This window comes from Equus asinus, chromosome 2, assembly GCF_041296235.1.
Source record: "Equus asinus isolate D_3611 breed Donkey chromosome 2, EquAss-T2T_v2, whole genome shotgun sequence".
In the NCBI taxonomy this organism is placed as follows: domain Eukaryota; kingdom Metazoa; phylum Chordata; class Mammalia; order Perissodactyla; family Equidae; genus Equus; species Equus asinus.
This window is the reverse complement of record NC_091791.1, coordinates 28,343,436-28,361,440: the sequence shown is the minus strand read 5'-3', so window position 1 is coordinate 28,361,440 and position 18,005 is coordinate 28,343,436. Positions and strand designations below refer to the sequence as shown.

General features: G+C 40.5%; 1 protein-coding gene across 19 annotated transcripts in view; it reads right to left on the bottom strand.

The window, feature by feature from the left end:
• Window positions 1-18,005, bottom strand: part of ARMH3 (armadillo like helical domain containing 3) — a 169,481-nt gene that overhangs the window by 19,205 nt on the left and 132,271 nt on the right. For 10 of the 19 annotated variants that reach the window (XR_011494234.1, XR_011494231.1, XM_014837663.3 and 7 more), the window contains one exon: window positions 14,045-14,123. Coding sequence is in view for 13 of the 19 variants with exons in the window: in XM_014837663.3 (XP_014693149.1) it covers window positions 14,045-14,123 (79 nt within the window). In the remaining 6 variants the exon portion in view is untranslated. Of the gene's footprint in view, window positions 1-671; window positions 2,415-5,063; window positions 5,143-5,248; window positions 5,292-14,044; window positions 14,124-18,005 lie in introns of those variants that run through there. The other 9 variants (XM_070484682.1, XM_070484678.1, XM_070484689.1 and 6 more) reach the window with 5 other exon arrangements.

Below are 18,005 nucleotides of genomic sequence, written 5' to 3'. Positions count from 1 at the left end.
GGAGCTTTGGGGAGAAAAAGGAAAAGAAAGAAAATCTTTAAAAAAAAAAAAATCATAGAACTAAATGTAAAAGTCAGAACTATAAAACGTATAGAAGAAAACAGGCGAAAAATTTCACAAGTAGCAGTAGGCAAAGATTTACTAAGCAAAACAAAAAGGCACAGATCATTAAAAAGATTAATAAATTCATCTTCATGAATATTTAATTAAAATTGGTCTTCATTAAAATGTCTGGACTTTGAAAAACACCATTAAGAAGATGCAAAGGCAAGCCACTTACTAGGAGAAAATATTTGCAATACATATATATGACAAAGAACTTGCATCTAAAATATATAAAAACTCATAAATAACACACACAAAAAGACAAACAACTAAATTTTAAAAATAGGCAAATGATATGGAAGAAAAGATACATAACGGCCAATAAGCAAATGAAAAGCTGCTCAATTTGTCATCATGCAAAATAAAATTAATAATAATTTTAAAAATTGTAATGTATGCAGTGTAACAAAAGCACTGCATACCCACTAGAATGCCTAAAATTAAAAAGACTCAGAAGTCCGAGTGTGAAAAAGATGTAGAATAGTTGAAACTCTTAGTCACTGTCCATTGGGATGAAAAATGGTACAAACACTTTTGAAAAAAGTTTGGTAGTTTCTTTTTTTTTTAAACATCTTTATTGACATAATTTACATACCATAAAATTCATACATTTAAAGTGTACAATTCAATGGTTTTAGTATATTCACATAGTTGTGCAATTATCACCATGATCTAAGTTTAGAAAATTTTCCTCAACTCCAAAAACCTCAAACCCATTAGCAGTCACTCTCCACCCTGCTCCCCAACCTCAGCCCTAAGTAACCACTAATCTATTTTCTGCCTCTATAGATTTGCCTATTCTGGACATTTCAAATAAACGGAATCATGTAATACGTGGTCTTTTGTGACTGCCTTCTTTCACTTCGCACATGTTTTCATGAGTCTTCATGCTGTAGCATTATCAGTAATTCATTCCTTTTTATGGCTGAATAATACTTCATTGTATGGCCATATCACATTTTGTTCATCCATTCAGTTGCTGATAAACATTTAGGTTGTTTCTAGTTTTGGGGTATCATGAATAACACCACTATGAACATTGTGCACAAGTCTCTGGGTGGACACATATTTTCATTTCTCTTGGGTAAATACCTAGGAGTGTCACAATGTGGATGAATCTCAGACACAAGAGCACATATTGTACGAATTTATGTGAAATTCTATAAAAGACAAATCTAACCTATAGTGACAGAAATCACATGAGTGGTTGCCCAGGGCCCAGACTCAAGGATAAGACTGGCTGCAAAAGAGAACTTTTTTGGGTGATGGAAATGTTCTTTACCTTGCCGTGGTAGTAGTGGTGGTGGAGGTTACATAAATATATCTTATTGTATGCTAATTACACCTCAATAAAGTTAAATAAAAAATAAGTCCAATAAATCATAACTAGTCAAAAAAAGATGCGTGGCTATGGCAGTAAGCTTATATCTTTTTTGGTCTAACTATTCCATTTTTGGCTGGGGCAAGAACGATTCAGGCTGATATATCAGTAACTCTAACCTAGGAATTCTTAGTATTTCAACAATGCCAAGGATTCCCCTCATTGTCCTCCTCCTCTCCATTCCTTCACCCCTGGCAATCCTCCCTGACAAATTAAATGGACGCCAGGTAGCAATCAACAGTGTTTGGAATAATTTTTTGCCAGGCACCAGCCACATGAGGTTTTTTCAAAGTGGGTGTACTTTCCTGGACATTCTGACCAACTCAAACATTTGCCAAGCTCAGGAACTCACAGGGTCCTGCCTTTACCAAGGGCATCTAATGAAGGTTCTTCTTTTTGCCTCTTTGAAACTAAGGCAGGGATGAAAGATATGAGATAATCATGGCTCTCCTTGTGGAAACTCACTCCAAATAAGGGTCATCAGCCAACCATTTATGGATTTATAATGAGGCAATATTTCACTACAGTATAAGGAGAACAGGGTATCTGTCCCTCTTAAGTTTATAAAGGGTCAAGTGGGGCTGCAAGCAAACCAAATACATCAGCTTGGGGAGGTCTACAAGAGAGCACACGGGCAAAGGTGTAAGCAAGAAAGTAGTAGTCCTGATTCTTATATTCTGAAGTCTTCAAGGGCAGGTATGATTTTTGCATTTTTACAGCCCCTGGCTTCGCACACAGCACATACTTCTGTACTTTTACACAGAAAAGAAATAACCTGGGGAACTTGAAGCAAGGACACCCATTCCTTGCCTTATTGCACTAACCAAGGACACTCAGAAGCAGAGAATTCTTACACCAAATCAGGTTCAGAGAGCTTCCTTGGGAGGCAAGAATTGGTTCTTATTCAGGATACTTTCGTTCAAAGCGGCTGGAAAAAAGTAAACAAGCCAATGACACAGGAACTAGAACAAACAGCAATCTGATAACAAAATCAGACCCTATTGAGTGAGCATCCCTCCCTCCACTAGGTGATTACAGTGACCTTCTATCCAAGATAAACTGAGCATCTCTCCAGGGCACAATCATCCAATATAATCGTTTCAGGAAACAAGGATCCAAAAGGTGGACACAAATCTCTTAGGCTAAAAAAGGATGATGACTTTTAAAAGGTAACTGTTTCCTCTATACAGCCACCCTGCATATAATATGCAGAAGTATACTTCAGGACCAAACTCAATTTCAGAACCAATTTAGTTGGCCAGTTCTCCCAGTCCATCCATGTCTTTCAAGCCTACTACCAAAGGGCTCTCCACTGTTCTGAGATTTATTGATCTGACAGACAGGCTCTGCCCTTCAGGAAGGTGGACCAGATAATGAACCTCACAGTGGGTGATTAATGAGAGGCCATCAGTTGGCGAAAGGAGTGGTGACAGTGACTTTCTTTAATTTCCCTGGGCAGTTGCCCCACCTCCCTGACTTTATTTGGTTAAAGCCCTAGACACTCCTTGTGAAGCTTTTCTTGGCAGTAATTACAGACCCAACATGCCCAGGTCCTTACCTGGTACAAGCAAGGCACGCAATCACACTAATAGGCAGCTAAGGTAATGGGAGTGGGGGAAACATGACACACAAATATCGCACCAGGCCTTCTCCTTCCCTATGGCTTACTGCAGGTGGGACACTCTACCCAACTCAAACCAACAGGCAGATGTCTCTGTCCTCCCCACCTGAGGTTTCTTTCCTTGGAAACATATCACATCTCAGGGAGGGAGACAGAAAACACCGCCTCTGCTCCTAACTCATGGGCAATTCGACGGGGAGTCTCTGCCTCCCTGCCAGGCCTCATTTATCTATCCCTGCCGAAAAGGCAGAATTCTTTAAAAGAAATCCCATTTGTAGGCTATCCACAGTTTCCATTCTAGCTGGGTGGATCATTTTTAAGATCACAACTTCCTTTCAGCAGTATCACTGTGAAAGGTCAAAGTGCTGTTATGGTACTTGGCAAAAACATTTCCAATTAACACAGTTCATAACAGAGATAAAAGTTTGCATAGCAACACTTCTGACTCCGATGTTACCACAGTGACAAAACATGCTCTTCTGAGCATACCTCATAGAGTTTTGAGCTACTTCCTGGGGAAGAAGTTGCAGTGAAATAAAACAAAAGTTCCCAAAGATCTATTTCAAAGGAAGGAGGTAGCTAAAAAGCAAACCTAAGAGGGAAGTCCTATCTGTACCTTCTCATCTAATAACTGGGAAAAAGGATCCTTCTTGGGTTAAACCAAGAATGCAAGGGCTGTTGCCTCCTGTAACCTCTTGAAAAGCTGACACCTACTGGAATTCCTACAAGCTCGAACACTGTTCCTCCTAGGCAATGCCAATGAAGCTTCACTGGCAATGAGGCCTGACCAAGGAAGACCAGAAGTTTATATGATGGGCACTTCAAAATTCATACTTAATTGGAGAAAATACTGACAATGGCAGAGATGAATAATAAGCCGAGCTCTTCACCAGTGACCTCTGCATTCATCTAGCTTGGCTGTGGGACATTAATTTTGAGAGTCTTCATTTTGTTTTGTTTTTTAACAAAAATGGTACAGTCACGTGTTGCTTAACGATGGGGATATGTTCTAAGAATGGTGTCGTTAGGTGATTTTGTCATTATGAGAACATCATAGAGAATACTTACAGAAACATAGATGGTATAGCCTGCTACACACCTAGGCTTTTTGGTACTAATCTTATGAGATCACCATTGTATAAGTGATCCATCACTGATCGATACATCCTTATGTGGCACATGACCATACTACTTTAAAAACAATTTAAATTCAGTGTGCTACCTTTTAGATTTTGACCCAAACATATTATCTATTAAAAGAAACAAATAAAAACATTTTTCAAAAAGTTGCCATGTTCCTCTGGTGTTCATAAAAGCTTTATTTCTCATAGTGATACTGCTGACATGCTTGGACAGAACAGAGGCTCTTCCCCCATTAACAAAGTTACCATACTCTACCAGGAGCCTCTACTTAGGCGTTTCTGCCTAACTGGCAGGCAAATTCTCCAGGGCCCTGTTCACTACTTCCTTTCCTCAACTGAATGGGCCCTTCCCAAACCAGGACCCTTCCCCATCCCCCAGGAATGAGGCCTGTTATCTTCACTCTCCCTGCTTCTCCCTCCACTGTTCTGTCCCTGACTTGCCTCTTCCTTCAGAATATCTGAAAAGCTCAGGTTCTCCACATGCCCCGGCCTGATGAAATGGAAAAAGCTCAAACTTTAGAGTCAGACAAACCTCAGCTCACATTATGGCTTTACCACTAATAGCTATGTGACACTGGACAAATTACTTAGTTTCTTTAGCATCCTCATCTATAATTGAGGATAATTACACCTACCCCAAATAGCTGATGTAAGAATTAAGTAAATTAAGTAAAAGTGCCTAGCTCAAAATCTACTAGTTGTTCCTTTCCTTTTATCTACTTATGAACTTTTTAAATCCAAGATACATTCTTCCCTATCTGGGGGAGATAAAATCCAAGATACTCTCTCCCCTATCTCTGGTAATACAGCTTACCTCCTGGTCCAAGTAAGAGAATGGCCATCCTAGCAGCACATATCAGCTGACTGTCTTATGTGGACCTCCTCAAGATGCCCTATATAACATAAAGTTGATTTTCGAGGTTAAGCAGCTTATAGGAAAATCCCTCTGCCTCTCCCTCTTTCCTGATTTAGTGAATTCAGTGAACAAACAACTCTTACCAAACTTTTTTTCTGTCGAACAGGTCAACCAAAATGCCAGAATCTAAACAAAGGCAACAAAGAAGGCAGGGTCAAACAGCCAAAGCTTGTGTCACATGCTTGCACTCAATAAGAGTTCCCACAGCAACAATCACTCAGGGCTACAGAGAGGCAGTGCAAAACTACAGGCTGTTGTAGAAAAACATGCTGCCGAGTACAGAAAACTGAGTTATGGCTATCGTGGGAGTCTTAAATCTCAGCTCTCCAGCATATGTCTCCGCCAAGGCTGTCTTAAATGGTGGTTAAGGCCCTGTTCTAAGATGAGGAAACATCACAGGGGCTCTCAGAGTGAGCTGCTCAGAGGCCTCAATTGCCCTGTTGGAGATCCAAAGCTGCCCTGAGGAGAACTTTATGTAGGTGCTCCCACGGGGAAAGTGAACCACACTCGCCTCCCACTCAGAAAGCTCTGCCTCAAGCTTTACAGCTCCCCTCTCCAAGTGTTCCTCAACAATCAGTGGTGTGCTGGAGCTGGCTCATACGTACTTGTCCTGTGAGAGCCGACTGTTAAATTTCCAAGCACTGTGAGATCCACTTGGCTTCAATTACATTGGTAGCCATGGTAGGAGCATTCACACCCAACACTACAAATCAGCCCCCTTCCCACCACTCGCCCCATCTACCAGTTGTTAAACATTTACTAGCACACCAAGGGCCAACAACTCCAAAGCTGGCGTATTAGGCTCCATTTTCCTCATAAGCCTTGAAGTTCTTCAGATATTTCCCCAAGATCTTTCTGTGCTTCCACCTAGATGTTCTTAAGTGATAGGTGCCACCCAGGGCCCCTAACAATGTTTGCCCCACAGACTAGGGCTCTCCTCTTATTAGTATCTCACTCCTCTCTGAGAAAATAAAGCTAGGTTACATTAGGATTTCTAAACACCCAGCAGTCATTTGTAGTGGCTCTTATCTTAGGATTAGGAGAAAATCAAAAAAGTTTAGGAAGATTACTAATAAACAGAAATAAATACTTAGCTTCTAATATAACTTTCACTCACTCAGACGTGAAGCATTTTTTGTTTGTTTCCCTAATTTACTCTAACCCACTCCCATAAATGAATGATACCTTGCTTTGTCATAATATTTCTGAAGATATTTCTTGTAATATACAACATTATATAGGCCTCTTCTGAATCCAAAGTCCAAAGCCCTAGTGAGAGTGGAGGCTTAAAGAAATAATGGAGGTAAAATTCCATAAAATTCCTAATATAGAAAACTTAGAAATCTGGTTACACTGTCCTATGGTCTTGTGACATAATGGGGGGGGGGCGGGTGGTGCCAGCAGACCACCTTTCTGATCTTCCCAGAAAATCCCTAAATTTGTACGTAGAGAAATTTTTAGCAAGCTCCTGGGCCACTTGGTTGAAAGGAACACAGCTTCAAGACAGGTCTGGCCCACTCTTAAAAACAGAAGTAGAATGGTGGTTTCCGGGGATGGAGTGGGGGGAGTTGTTCAACTTCCCTTGGATGGATGGAGTTTCAGTTTTGCAAGATGAAAAAGTTCTAGAGATCAGTTGCATAACAATGTGCATATATATATATTTTATGTACTTTTTACCAAAAAAAAGGGATTGGTTTGCCCCTCAGGTCCCATCACATGCCTAGCATTGAGGCTGGGTCATACTAGGCCTTTGATGAACACTTGTGAGTTGAACCAAAGACAGTACAATTATGACAGGGGGAAAATCAGTGCATTAGGGATTATGGAAGCTGTGATAATTTAAATGACTGAAGTGTATTTCCAAGTCATCCAGCCTCTGGGTATCCTGTGACTCAAGGACATGACCTACAGACACTCTGAGACTCTTCTCCATTCTTTCTGTCCCTTTCAGGTTTTGCCCTTGAGTACATTTTACAATCTATACCTCTCTGTTTATCCAATCCCTATCCTTCCTCTTTCAAGGTCCAACTTAATTATTCTCTCCTCCATGTGACTTTTCCTGACCACTACAACCTGCAGAGATCTTTCTCTAACAGGAACTCACAGATCCCATTACTAGTACTGTTTGGCCATCAATAATAAGTTGCCTTAAGCCATCTCTTGCACTTATTCCATCCTTTGAGAAGAAAGGCCCTTTATCATACTTCTGTATCCCTCAAATGCCTAGTATAATCTGTATCTGCCTAGCACAGAGAAGGCACTGAATGCTAAAAAAATGATAGCTGATAAAGGCAGAAGAAAGCCAGAGGGAGCCAGTCATTTACTTGCTTTCCGATGGGATATTTCAAAGGCACAAAATTGGTCATGAATGTGACTGAGAGCTTAGGGAATCAGGTGCTCAGAGAAAGTTTTGCCTTAAATCCTAAAGTGCCCCATGTACTCTAGATATTCAGGGCTCTAGAGAATCTTCTGTAAAGGTCTGCTATGAAGCCCTCTTGCCTATAAGGAATTTAGAGCTGATATAAATCAATATTTCATAGCATTTGTAAACCAAAACAAATAGTGAATAGCCTAAAAGGAGCTCAAGATCCTCAATGGGCATTTTTAAAGGTCTCATGGTTTTGGGGGCAATAAAAGTATGAGGTACTATTCAAGGCAGCTAAGCCAGTGATTCTTAAAAAAAAAACTGGGAGGGAGGGTGTCAAAGATTGGTTAAGAATTTTAAGAAAGATGGACTCTGCTCAGGGAAAAAAAGGACATATACATAATTTTACACACAATTTCAGATTGTGCAATAATTCTCTAAAGCCTATTCTTGAACCTTAGGTCAAGAACCTGTGAGCCAGTATTATTCCAAGAAATTTCATGACAGACCTCTTAAGTGTAGACCCATTTCTAATATGATGTAGTCAATAATAATAGAAAATCCGTTTCCTAATTTGAAAAGCAGCATATAAGAGTTTAGGGTAGGCTAGGATAAGGAGGAGAACCCCATGAAGAACTCTTCTATTTCAACATAATTCTCTGAAGGTAGCAGTGCATCATCAAGACAGGATGTCCTCAAAGCCCCCAAACCCAAGATTAGCCCGGGGTCAAGAGTCTCTTTTCAATACCTCCATCCACATTTATCTAGTACAGACAAAAGGATCCCTGGATTTACCTATGAAACACAGGTTGTGTAACTCAGCTATCCTCCTGGGAGAATGAAAATCAGAGTGCAGGCCACTGGTGGTGGGAGGGCAGCATATCAAATCAGTCTACCAGCCAGGGATGGATGCTTACCAAAAAGCCATACTAGGGAGAGAAAAAAGCTAAATCTCAGCTGAGGGTGGGCAAGGGGCCTAAGGGATAATTTTTTTTTTTTGAGGAAGATTAGCCCTGAGCTAACTACTGCCAATCCTCCTCTTTTTGCTGAGGAAGACTGGCTCTGTGCTAACAACCATGCCCATCTTCCTCTACTTTATAGCTGGGACACCTACCACAGCATGGCTTTTGCCAAGCAGTGCCATGTCCGCATCTGGGGTCTGAACCAGCGAACCTCGGGCCGTTGAGAAGCGGAACATGCAAACTTAACCGCTGCACCACGGGGCTGGCCCCAGGGATAATTTTTATAGGATGTACTAGAGACAAGCCAAATGCAGTGGGGGATAAACTGGGTGTAGCTGCACAGTTCTTGGAAAAGCAAGTTGTATCTTCTCCATAATTTTTATTCATAAAGATATGTGAAATACAACAAGAGGTCAAATTGCCCTTATCAAACTCCATCTACAGAAACTAACTGAAAATGCATCATAGACCTAAACATAAGTGCTAAAACTACAAAACTCTTAGAAGAAAACATAGAAGAAAAACTTCTCATAAGTAAATGAAAGCAATAGGACATGTGGGAGTATATGAGGAAGCCATTTGTTCTAAAACTAATTCGACCTGACCTTGTTTTTCCAAAAGGGACTGACGTGGCCTGTTGAGCATGCATTGTACATCTGCTTTAAACATTTACTGTGTCCCAAAGACAAGAATGATGCGCTTAAAGACAGGGATGTGGCTTCCCCCCATATCAGCATTTCTTTAAGGATAAGCATCTCTTCCTGGAAACTAAAGATTAATTACCAACCTGCTGTGCTCACCTTGTGACTACTGACCTGCTGACCACCAACCTGCTGTGCCAGCTAAGCACCTCATGACAGTAGTAAAAGAGATATTCCTGTTACAGGTGATGTATGCTCTTCGTTCCAAGATGGTATATAACCACTCTGTACATCCCACTTCTTTGGTGCCCTTCCTTCCTTGGCGAAGGAAGGCCTTGGGCTCTAGTTCTCAGATCTGGCTCATAATAAACTCACACCAATTTTGATTTATAGATTGATTATGGATTATCTGTGTCGACACTTCATAACATTGAATTTGGCAATGACTTCTTAGATATGACATCAAAAATACAGGCAACAAAAGAATAAATAGACAAGTAGGGTCTTCATCAAAATTAAAAACTTTTGTGCATCAAGGGACACTATCAACCCACAGAATAAGAGAAAATATTTGCAAATCACATATCTGATAAGGAATTAATATACAGAATATAAAAAGAACTCCTAAAATTCAATGACAAAAAACTAAACAACCCAATTAAAAAATGGGCAAAGGGCTTCAATAGACCTTTCTCCAAAAAAGGTAGACCAAATAGCCAATAAGCACATGAAAAGATGCTCAACATCAATTATCATTAGGAAATGCAAATCAAAACCACAATGAGATACCACTTCATCCATTATGATGGCTATTATCGAAAAAACGCAGAGAGGAGCCGGCCCTGCGGCCAAGTGCTTAAGTTCACGTGCTCTGCTTCAGCAGCCCAGGGTTTCAACGGTTCGGATCCAGGGCGTGGACATGGCACCGCTCATCAGGTCATGCAGAGGTGGCGTCCCACATGCCACAACTAGAAGGACCCACAACTAAAATAACTAAAATACACAACTATGCACCGGGGGGCTTTGGGGAGAAAAATGAAAAGTAAAATCTTAAAAACAAAGAAAAGCAGAGAAAAACAAGTGTTGACAAGGAGATGAAGAAACTGGAATGTAAAATGGAGCAGCCACTGTGGAAAACAGTACAGTACCTTCTCAAAAAATTAAACATAGAATTACCACCTGATCCAGCAATTCCACTTCTGGATATATACACCAAAGAACTGAAAGCAGGGACTCAAACAGTTATTTATACACCAGTGTACACTGCAGCTTTCTTCACAAAAGCCAAATGGCAGAAACAACCCAAATGTCCATGATGGATGAATGGATAAAAAAATGTAGTATGTACATACAATGGAATATTATTCAGCCTTTAAAAGGAATGAAATTCTGATTCATGATACAACATGGATAAATCCTGAAGACATTATGCTAAGTAAAATAAACCAGACAGAAAAAGACAAATATTGAATGATTCTACCTACATGAGGTACCTAGAATAGTCAAATACATAGAGACATGAAGCAGAACAGTGGTTACTATGGTCTGGGAGAAGAGGAGGGGGGAGTTACTGTTTAATAGATAGATATAGGGTTTCAACAGGGAATGATGAAAAAGTTCTGGAGATGGATAATGGTGAGGGTTGCATAATGTTAACGTACTTGTGAACGCCACTGAACTGCAAACTTCAAAATGGCTAAAACGGTAAATTTTATGCATATTTTACCACACACAAAAAAAGGATTCAAAGTAAACAAGCTTCACAATCAACCTCAGACAAATATGACACCTGCATATACAATATAAAAATGTCTGTAGTTTATTATACTAGAAAACGTACCACCATTCAGTCATGCTGAGGGTGTTAACTGATTAAAAAGCTTTGCCCTCCATGAAGCCAGTGAGAAATAACAGAAAATTGTCATCTATCTTCTGGACATCTGAAAAGAAACCCCAGTGTGAGAGGGTGGGCTTTGTTTAATAAGCAATAATGGATTTATAAGCATCACCTTGAAAAGCCTCAAACAGAGGCTGGACTATGTCTGGGCACTGTCAGAACTCAAAAATTTACAAATATTTTGCTAGAAGAAAATGGTAGGCTGGGCAGGCAGATCTAGCAAAGAGCCCTCTCTTGTCTTCTGTCTGACTAAGTGCTATAAATTCCAGTTAACGCCTATCCATGGTCTTTAGGTTTCATTTTAAGGAGTATTTCAAATCTACTTGGGGATTAAGTTCCTGATTTTTTCTTTCTACTTAGTTTGCTGCTAACAACTGCAAGGCCCTACTGCATCCCAAAGCCAGCTCTTTGGGAAGCTGTGACTATACTTAACTTTAAGTGATATTAGCACTAATGTTCATAAGTGAAGGGAGAAAAGTGCTCCAACACATACTGGAGATCGACAAGGCAGACAGGGGCCGGCCCAGTGGCACAGCAGTTAAATTCCACTTTGGTGGCCAGGGGTTCGCCGGTTCGGATCCTGGGTGCGGACATGGCACTGCTTGGCAAGCCATGTTGTGGTAGGCATCCCACATATAAAGTAGAGGAAGATGGACACGGATGTTAGCTCAGGGCCAGTCTTCCTCAGCAAAAAGAGGAAGCTTGGCAGCAGATGTTAACTCAGGGCTAATCTTCTTCAAAAAAATAAAATAAAATAAAATAAACAAGGCAGACAAATATTTCTAATCTGATAGTGCTCATAATAAAACCAAGTGCACCCTAATGCTGTCATTTAGTGCCCTTCAAAGTCAGTTAGGGAAGAGAAGCAACAACTATTTTGAATGCAGTTTTGAAAAGGGTCCCAGAATAGTATCACCCTTCCCCCACTCCTCACATGAAAAGGATTGTTAAGAGAGGTAATGAGTGCACAAAAACTCTGTGAGAGCAAGGATCACACTTAGATTATTCACCACTGATTTCCACTACCCAGCACCATACCTTGTATACAGCAGGCATGTAATTATTTATTGACTAAGTAAATGAATCTTTGAGAGCTGCTATCCCTTCCCCATTCTCAAATAGGGCTGTGTACTCTCCCTCTCCATAGAAATAGCCTCATCTCTGGCGTGTGGACTCTTTTTGAGAAGCACTTTCATCACTTCATTTAACTTTGAAAGAAGTTGGAGGAGGGTTAGGACACGTGCTTGCTAATCATCCTTTTCCAGATTGCCTCATGCGCCAGAATGGATTTTTATTATTGGTCTGTGGCTGCTACTGCTGAAGAAAGATTTCAGCCTGACCTTCCCAAGCTGCTGGGGGATGAATACTGCACGTGGCTGACAGGAAAAATGTGTCTTCCTTTTTTTTGCTTTTAGACTAACCAGAGCTCACTGTGGTAGGAAAGTCACCCTTTCTCTCACTGTACAAAACTTAAGATGTTGAAGTCTTTCGCATAAAAACGGTATATAGTACAACTGATCTGAACTGGTCGAACAGGAAAAGGATAGCATCTCAAAGCACCTTAAGGAGAACAATGGCATGAAAGAACAGGACTCAGGACTGCTCCACAGGCAGAAGAGGGAAAACGAAAATGAAAGCCATTTACAAAAGTAGTTTAAACCTGATGCCGGATTCTCACAGCTGCCTCACAAAAGAGAATAAATATGTCAAAGGGAAGAACTGATAGACTAATAGAGTCCTGTTATCTAGCTGAGGAAAGAGCCACTGGTGGGAATACTGAGAAGCTTGTCTGTTAGGAAAAAGGCTTGCTTGGTACCTCACTAGCTGAGCTGAATAGTTTTTAGGAACACTGGAATACATGCTTGCACCACAGCTGGCTGGCTGGCCCTGCCAGCACGAGGCTCAGAGAAGGGTTACACTGAAGCATTGGCACAAAAGGGAGAGCAGAGCATATATGTGTTTTCAACTGGCTTGGAGTCAACACCTGGACTCTCATCTCACATATACCTTGGCCCTCTAACTTAGGAGTAGGGTGGGAAGGAAGGGAGATTGTGTTGATGTCTTATTTTGCACTTTTAAAAACTGGACTCAAGGGTCTCATTCAAAAGCATCAAGTTCAATCCCATGCCACCCTAAAGCCTCATCTGTACTTCATATAGTGCAGAGCAGAGGGCAGGCACTTTGGGAGAAGGAGAAATCAGGCCAGACTCAAGGAAAACAAACACACAAGGCTATCTGCATCACCAACTCAGTCCATAGCACAGAAAAACCTGCTCAGAAATAACTGCTAGGAAAATAGAACTCAATTACTAAGGAAGATCTGTCCCAATGAAGGCTCATATTTTAATGAGCCTGATAACATCAAATTATGCTGAACTCAGGATTTTTCTAACTGGCAGTTTCATCCATTTCTAAGTTCTCGTTTCTTATTTTCAAAAAATCAAAATGAGAAGCCAGCCCCAGGACATAGTGGTTAAGTTCAGCATACTCCGCTTCAGCAGCCTGGGTTCGTGGGTTTGGATCCCGAGCATGGACTTATACCACTTGTCAGCCATGCTATGGCAGTGACCCACACGTAAAGTGGAAGAAGATTTGCACAGATGTTAACTCAGGGTTAATCTTCCTCAAGCAAATAAAAGGAAGATTGGCAACAGATGTTAGCTCAGGACTAATCTTCCTCAGCAAAAAAATAAATAAATAAATAAAATAAAAATAAAAATGACTCTGCTTAAAATTAAAAAAGAAATGCCTTATCATCCACTCTAAGACAATAATTCACCAAAATTTCACCTACATATCTTCTAAATAATTAAATGAATCCCTCATATGGCACAAAACTAGAAGCCATTACTCTAAAGTACTATCAGCAAATTCTTTACTAATTCCTTTTAGCAGCCTGGCTCTTGCCACTCCCACTAGAAATTCAGTCACAGAATCCCTCTGCCATCAGAAAGAGGGTAACTGCTTGATCCCAGCCACAAACTAAGGTCACTCTGGAGAGAGTAGTGGCTTACCTGCTCCTCTGACAGTTGGGATATGTGATTCACAGCAGCGTAGGATTCAATTTTGGGGTTAAAATGGTTGATGATGGCTCTGAAACAAAGAATTAACATTAATATAGCACCGGATGGAAGAAGAGGATAAATGAGTTAAAAGCAAGCATCAAGTACCCTCTGGTTTAGAGTATGAGAGCATAGGAGTGATTGTCAGAGTAACTGTCCTCTTATTGAACATGGGGCCATATGGGGGTGAACAGGTAACTCTGAAATGGGAAGGGTTTAATAACTTATTAGAGAAGAGAATCAAGCATCTCTGTTCTGCAAAGGAACTAGAAGAAAACCTCACAAGCAAACAAAAAACAAAACGAAGCATCCTTCAGACAAGAAACAGGACCCAGGGGGCTGTCCACTAGGGGGCCCTGATGTTTCAATCAGAAAGAAAGTCGTTTTCTTTGCTCTGACTTGGGAGAACAGGGCACTCAGTAAAGCTGGGCCAACATGTAGGCTAAACAGTCTCTGAAGAAGCTCAGCTTTATCAAAGCCTAGAACCGATCTTCCTGCTTGCTGCTTAATATTTCTAACCAAAATTTTATTTCCAGCCATTCAAACAAAAATCTGAGTGTCATTTTCAAACACTCCCTCTCCATCACTCTCTCACATCCAATGTCACAAGTCTTATCAAATCTACCTCTTACAAATCTCTGACATCTGAAATAAACAAACTTTCCTGAAACCAATGCCTTGATATGAGTCCTTGTCATTTCTTGTCTGGTGCAGCAAAGAAAGCACGTTTTAGATCAGAGTTTAATATGAATCCATACTGATATAAAAATGATTAAATAAATGGGGAGAAGAGACAAATCTTTTTAACAGAACAATTTCAAATAATACGTGAAGATACTCTCCACTTTAGGAAGTGGAATTTAATTCCCATTCCCACTGAGGGTGGGCTACACTTAGTGACTTATTTCCAAAGAATAGAGTACCAAAAGGGAAAACTAGTAACTTCACGGTAAAGAATCCTGGTGAACACTACCTTAACTAAGCAATGAAGGTGAACATCACTAGTGATGTCACGTGGATGTCATGAAATCCCTGGTATGATCTGATGAGAGGGGTACTTCACCTCTGCTGTATACTTTCAAAAACCCATAACCTCAGTCTAATCATGAGAAAAATATCAGACAAACCCATATTGGGGGATATTCTACAGAATACCTGGCCAGTACTCCTTAAGACTATCAAGGTCATGAAAAATAAGACTTGAGAAATTGTCACAGACCAGAGGACATTGGGAAGACATGAAAGCTAAATGCAATGTGATACTCCAAATTGAATCCTGGAACAGAAAGAGGACACTATTGGATAAACTGGTGAAATCCAAATAAAATGGGGAGTTTAGTTAATAGTAATGTATCAATGCCAGTTTCTTAGTATTGATAAATATACCATGGTAATGAAAGATGGGGGAAACTAGGTTGAGGGGCATATATAGGAACTCTGTATATTATCTTTGCACTTTTTCTGCAATTCTAAAATCACTGCAAAATAAAAAGTTTATTAAAACACGAGTGTATCTCTGCGCAACAGAAATCACTATTTTCTTTTAAAATAACTTATTGATAGTAAAGAATTATAGAACCATTTAATCTAATACAGGTAATAAAAGTATAAGCCAGAAACTTAAAAAAAAATCATGGTTTAAAATCCTAGTTTGACCATTTGTTATTATGAATGATTTTGGGGAAGCTGTATGCCTCACCAAAGGAAAAAAGTGGGAATAACAATACCTACCTTACCACTTAGCACAACACCTAAGAATGGTACATTGTAGACATACAATAAATGTTTGTTGAAAGAGTGACTAAATCTTAGAGAATTCTTGCAACATTTATATAATAAAGCAATGTCAAACATCTACCATAATGCCTGGCACACAGCTGGTGCTCAATAAATATTCAGTGAATGAATAAATCAAATAGGATAGAAATGGGTCATGGGCAAGAGGTTCTTGTAACTTACTTTTTCCCAAAACTACCAAGAAGGGTAGAGATGTTAAATAAAGGTTGTGGCTTGGTCTAAAATCAAAGTGGGAAAGAGTTTGCGACCAGGTGGGGGTCAAACATTTTTCTCATTCAGAAGGCAAAGTTTGAGGATACTGGCAGGGATGACAACAGTCCAGGAGCAGAAAGGAAACCAGGAGCCTAAACTCAATGAGAACATAAGGGGAACAGGTTTAGACAGGAATTGAGAACCCCACCAAACCTAGCAGCAATATCAACTTAAAGTTAACCCAATATAGAGTCTGAGTCATGGGGTCTAGCACTGTACAGTAGCCAAATCAATCTACTATTAGACCTGAGTTGTTTTAAGAATCTGCACTCTATAAATACATCCATTTCATGCTCCCCCTCCGACATTTTCCTTAAATTTCTTAGTAATATTTTTTTTGAAAAAATCCTGACTTAACTGAACTAGGCTTGTTTTTTGTTTTTGTTTTGCCTAGATTTAAAGAACCAAGAACCCCAAAGCACCCTAGTGTTTGTCTGGGTAGGAGGGTAATAGCCACTGGGGCCCAGCTGCTCAGAGAAGCTGGTGAGGTTTGGACAATGAAATAATCTCTGGGAATGGAATAGGTGGGGATGCTGTGCTTGTATTATTCCCTTTCTACCAGGGGAATTCGCTCACCAGGAAAGAAAGCAAAGAAGCAAGAAGAGAGAGAAAGGAGAAAGGGAAAGACGGAAGAAATAAAGACAGGGGAGGAAGGAAGGAAGGAGGCTCAGAGGGAGGAAAGGAGAAAAGGAGTGGAGAGAAAGGAAAAACCTGGAAGGTATTATCTTTAAAAAAAATTACACATTTCCTTCCCTTCTCACAATTATGTCATTATCAGAAGATAAATGAGCAAAACATGAGTTCGATAAATGAACAAAACATGTGTTCAATTCCCTCCCCATCCATTCCATCCAAACCCTCACGCTGCAAAAAAGGGCAGGTTCAGAGAAGGTGAATACTGCAAGCAGGACACCAGTTCCTTGCCCTTGACCAGCCTGGTAGAAAATGAAGCTCAGTAAGAAAAGAAGGGAACTGAAGAGACCAGGGAAAGGAGTCTTGCATGAGCAGGAGGCTAGGGCAGGCTACATAAGGGCATCTCCACTAGGTTCGCATTGGATTGTTAGGAACTGAATCTGTTCCCCGCCCCACTCCGCATCCATGTTGAAGCCCTAACCCTCAATGTGATTGTATTTGGAGAGAGGGCCTTTATGGAAGTAATTAAGGTTAAATGTTAGGCCATAAAGGTGAGGCACCAATCCAATAGGACTAGTGTCCTTATAAGAAGAAACAACAGAGAGCTCACTTGATCTCTCTCTCTCTCTCCACCTTGTGAGGACACAGCCAGAAGGCAGCTGTCTGCAAGCTAGGAGGAAAGTCCTCACCAAAACTGACCCTGCTGGACCTTAATCTGGGACTTCTAGCCTCTAGAACTGTGAGAAAATAAATTTCTGTTTTTTAAGCCACCTAGTCTATAGTATCTTGTTATGGCAGCCAAGAAGACTAATACAGGGACGTTCTACTCTCCCCAGGGATCCTGTCACTTGGGCAAAGCAGACCCCAGGCCAGAGTCAGTCTTTAGTAAAGTAGTAGAGCAGGGAAAGTCTGCTTCTCACTCTGCAGATGACTTCTTCTCTTTGTACCCTTTATATTGTGGGTTACTGTTTCCTTCTCTTCTAGAAGAGAATCATTCTAAGGTTCCTATGCTACAAAGTTCCAATCACAAATCCCACCAACGTAGCCACATGGGTTACCAGCTTCTCAGGCAAAGGGGATCTCACCCTTTAGCCTTTACTAAGTGAGAAACACAGACTTTAGTAAAGAAAGATCTTGCAGGGGCTTTTGAGCGGCCTGTGACATAAGAACACACACACACACACACACACACACACCAGTGTCTGAAAGGATAACAGGGTGGGCAGCACTA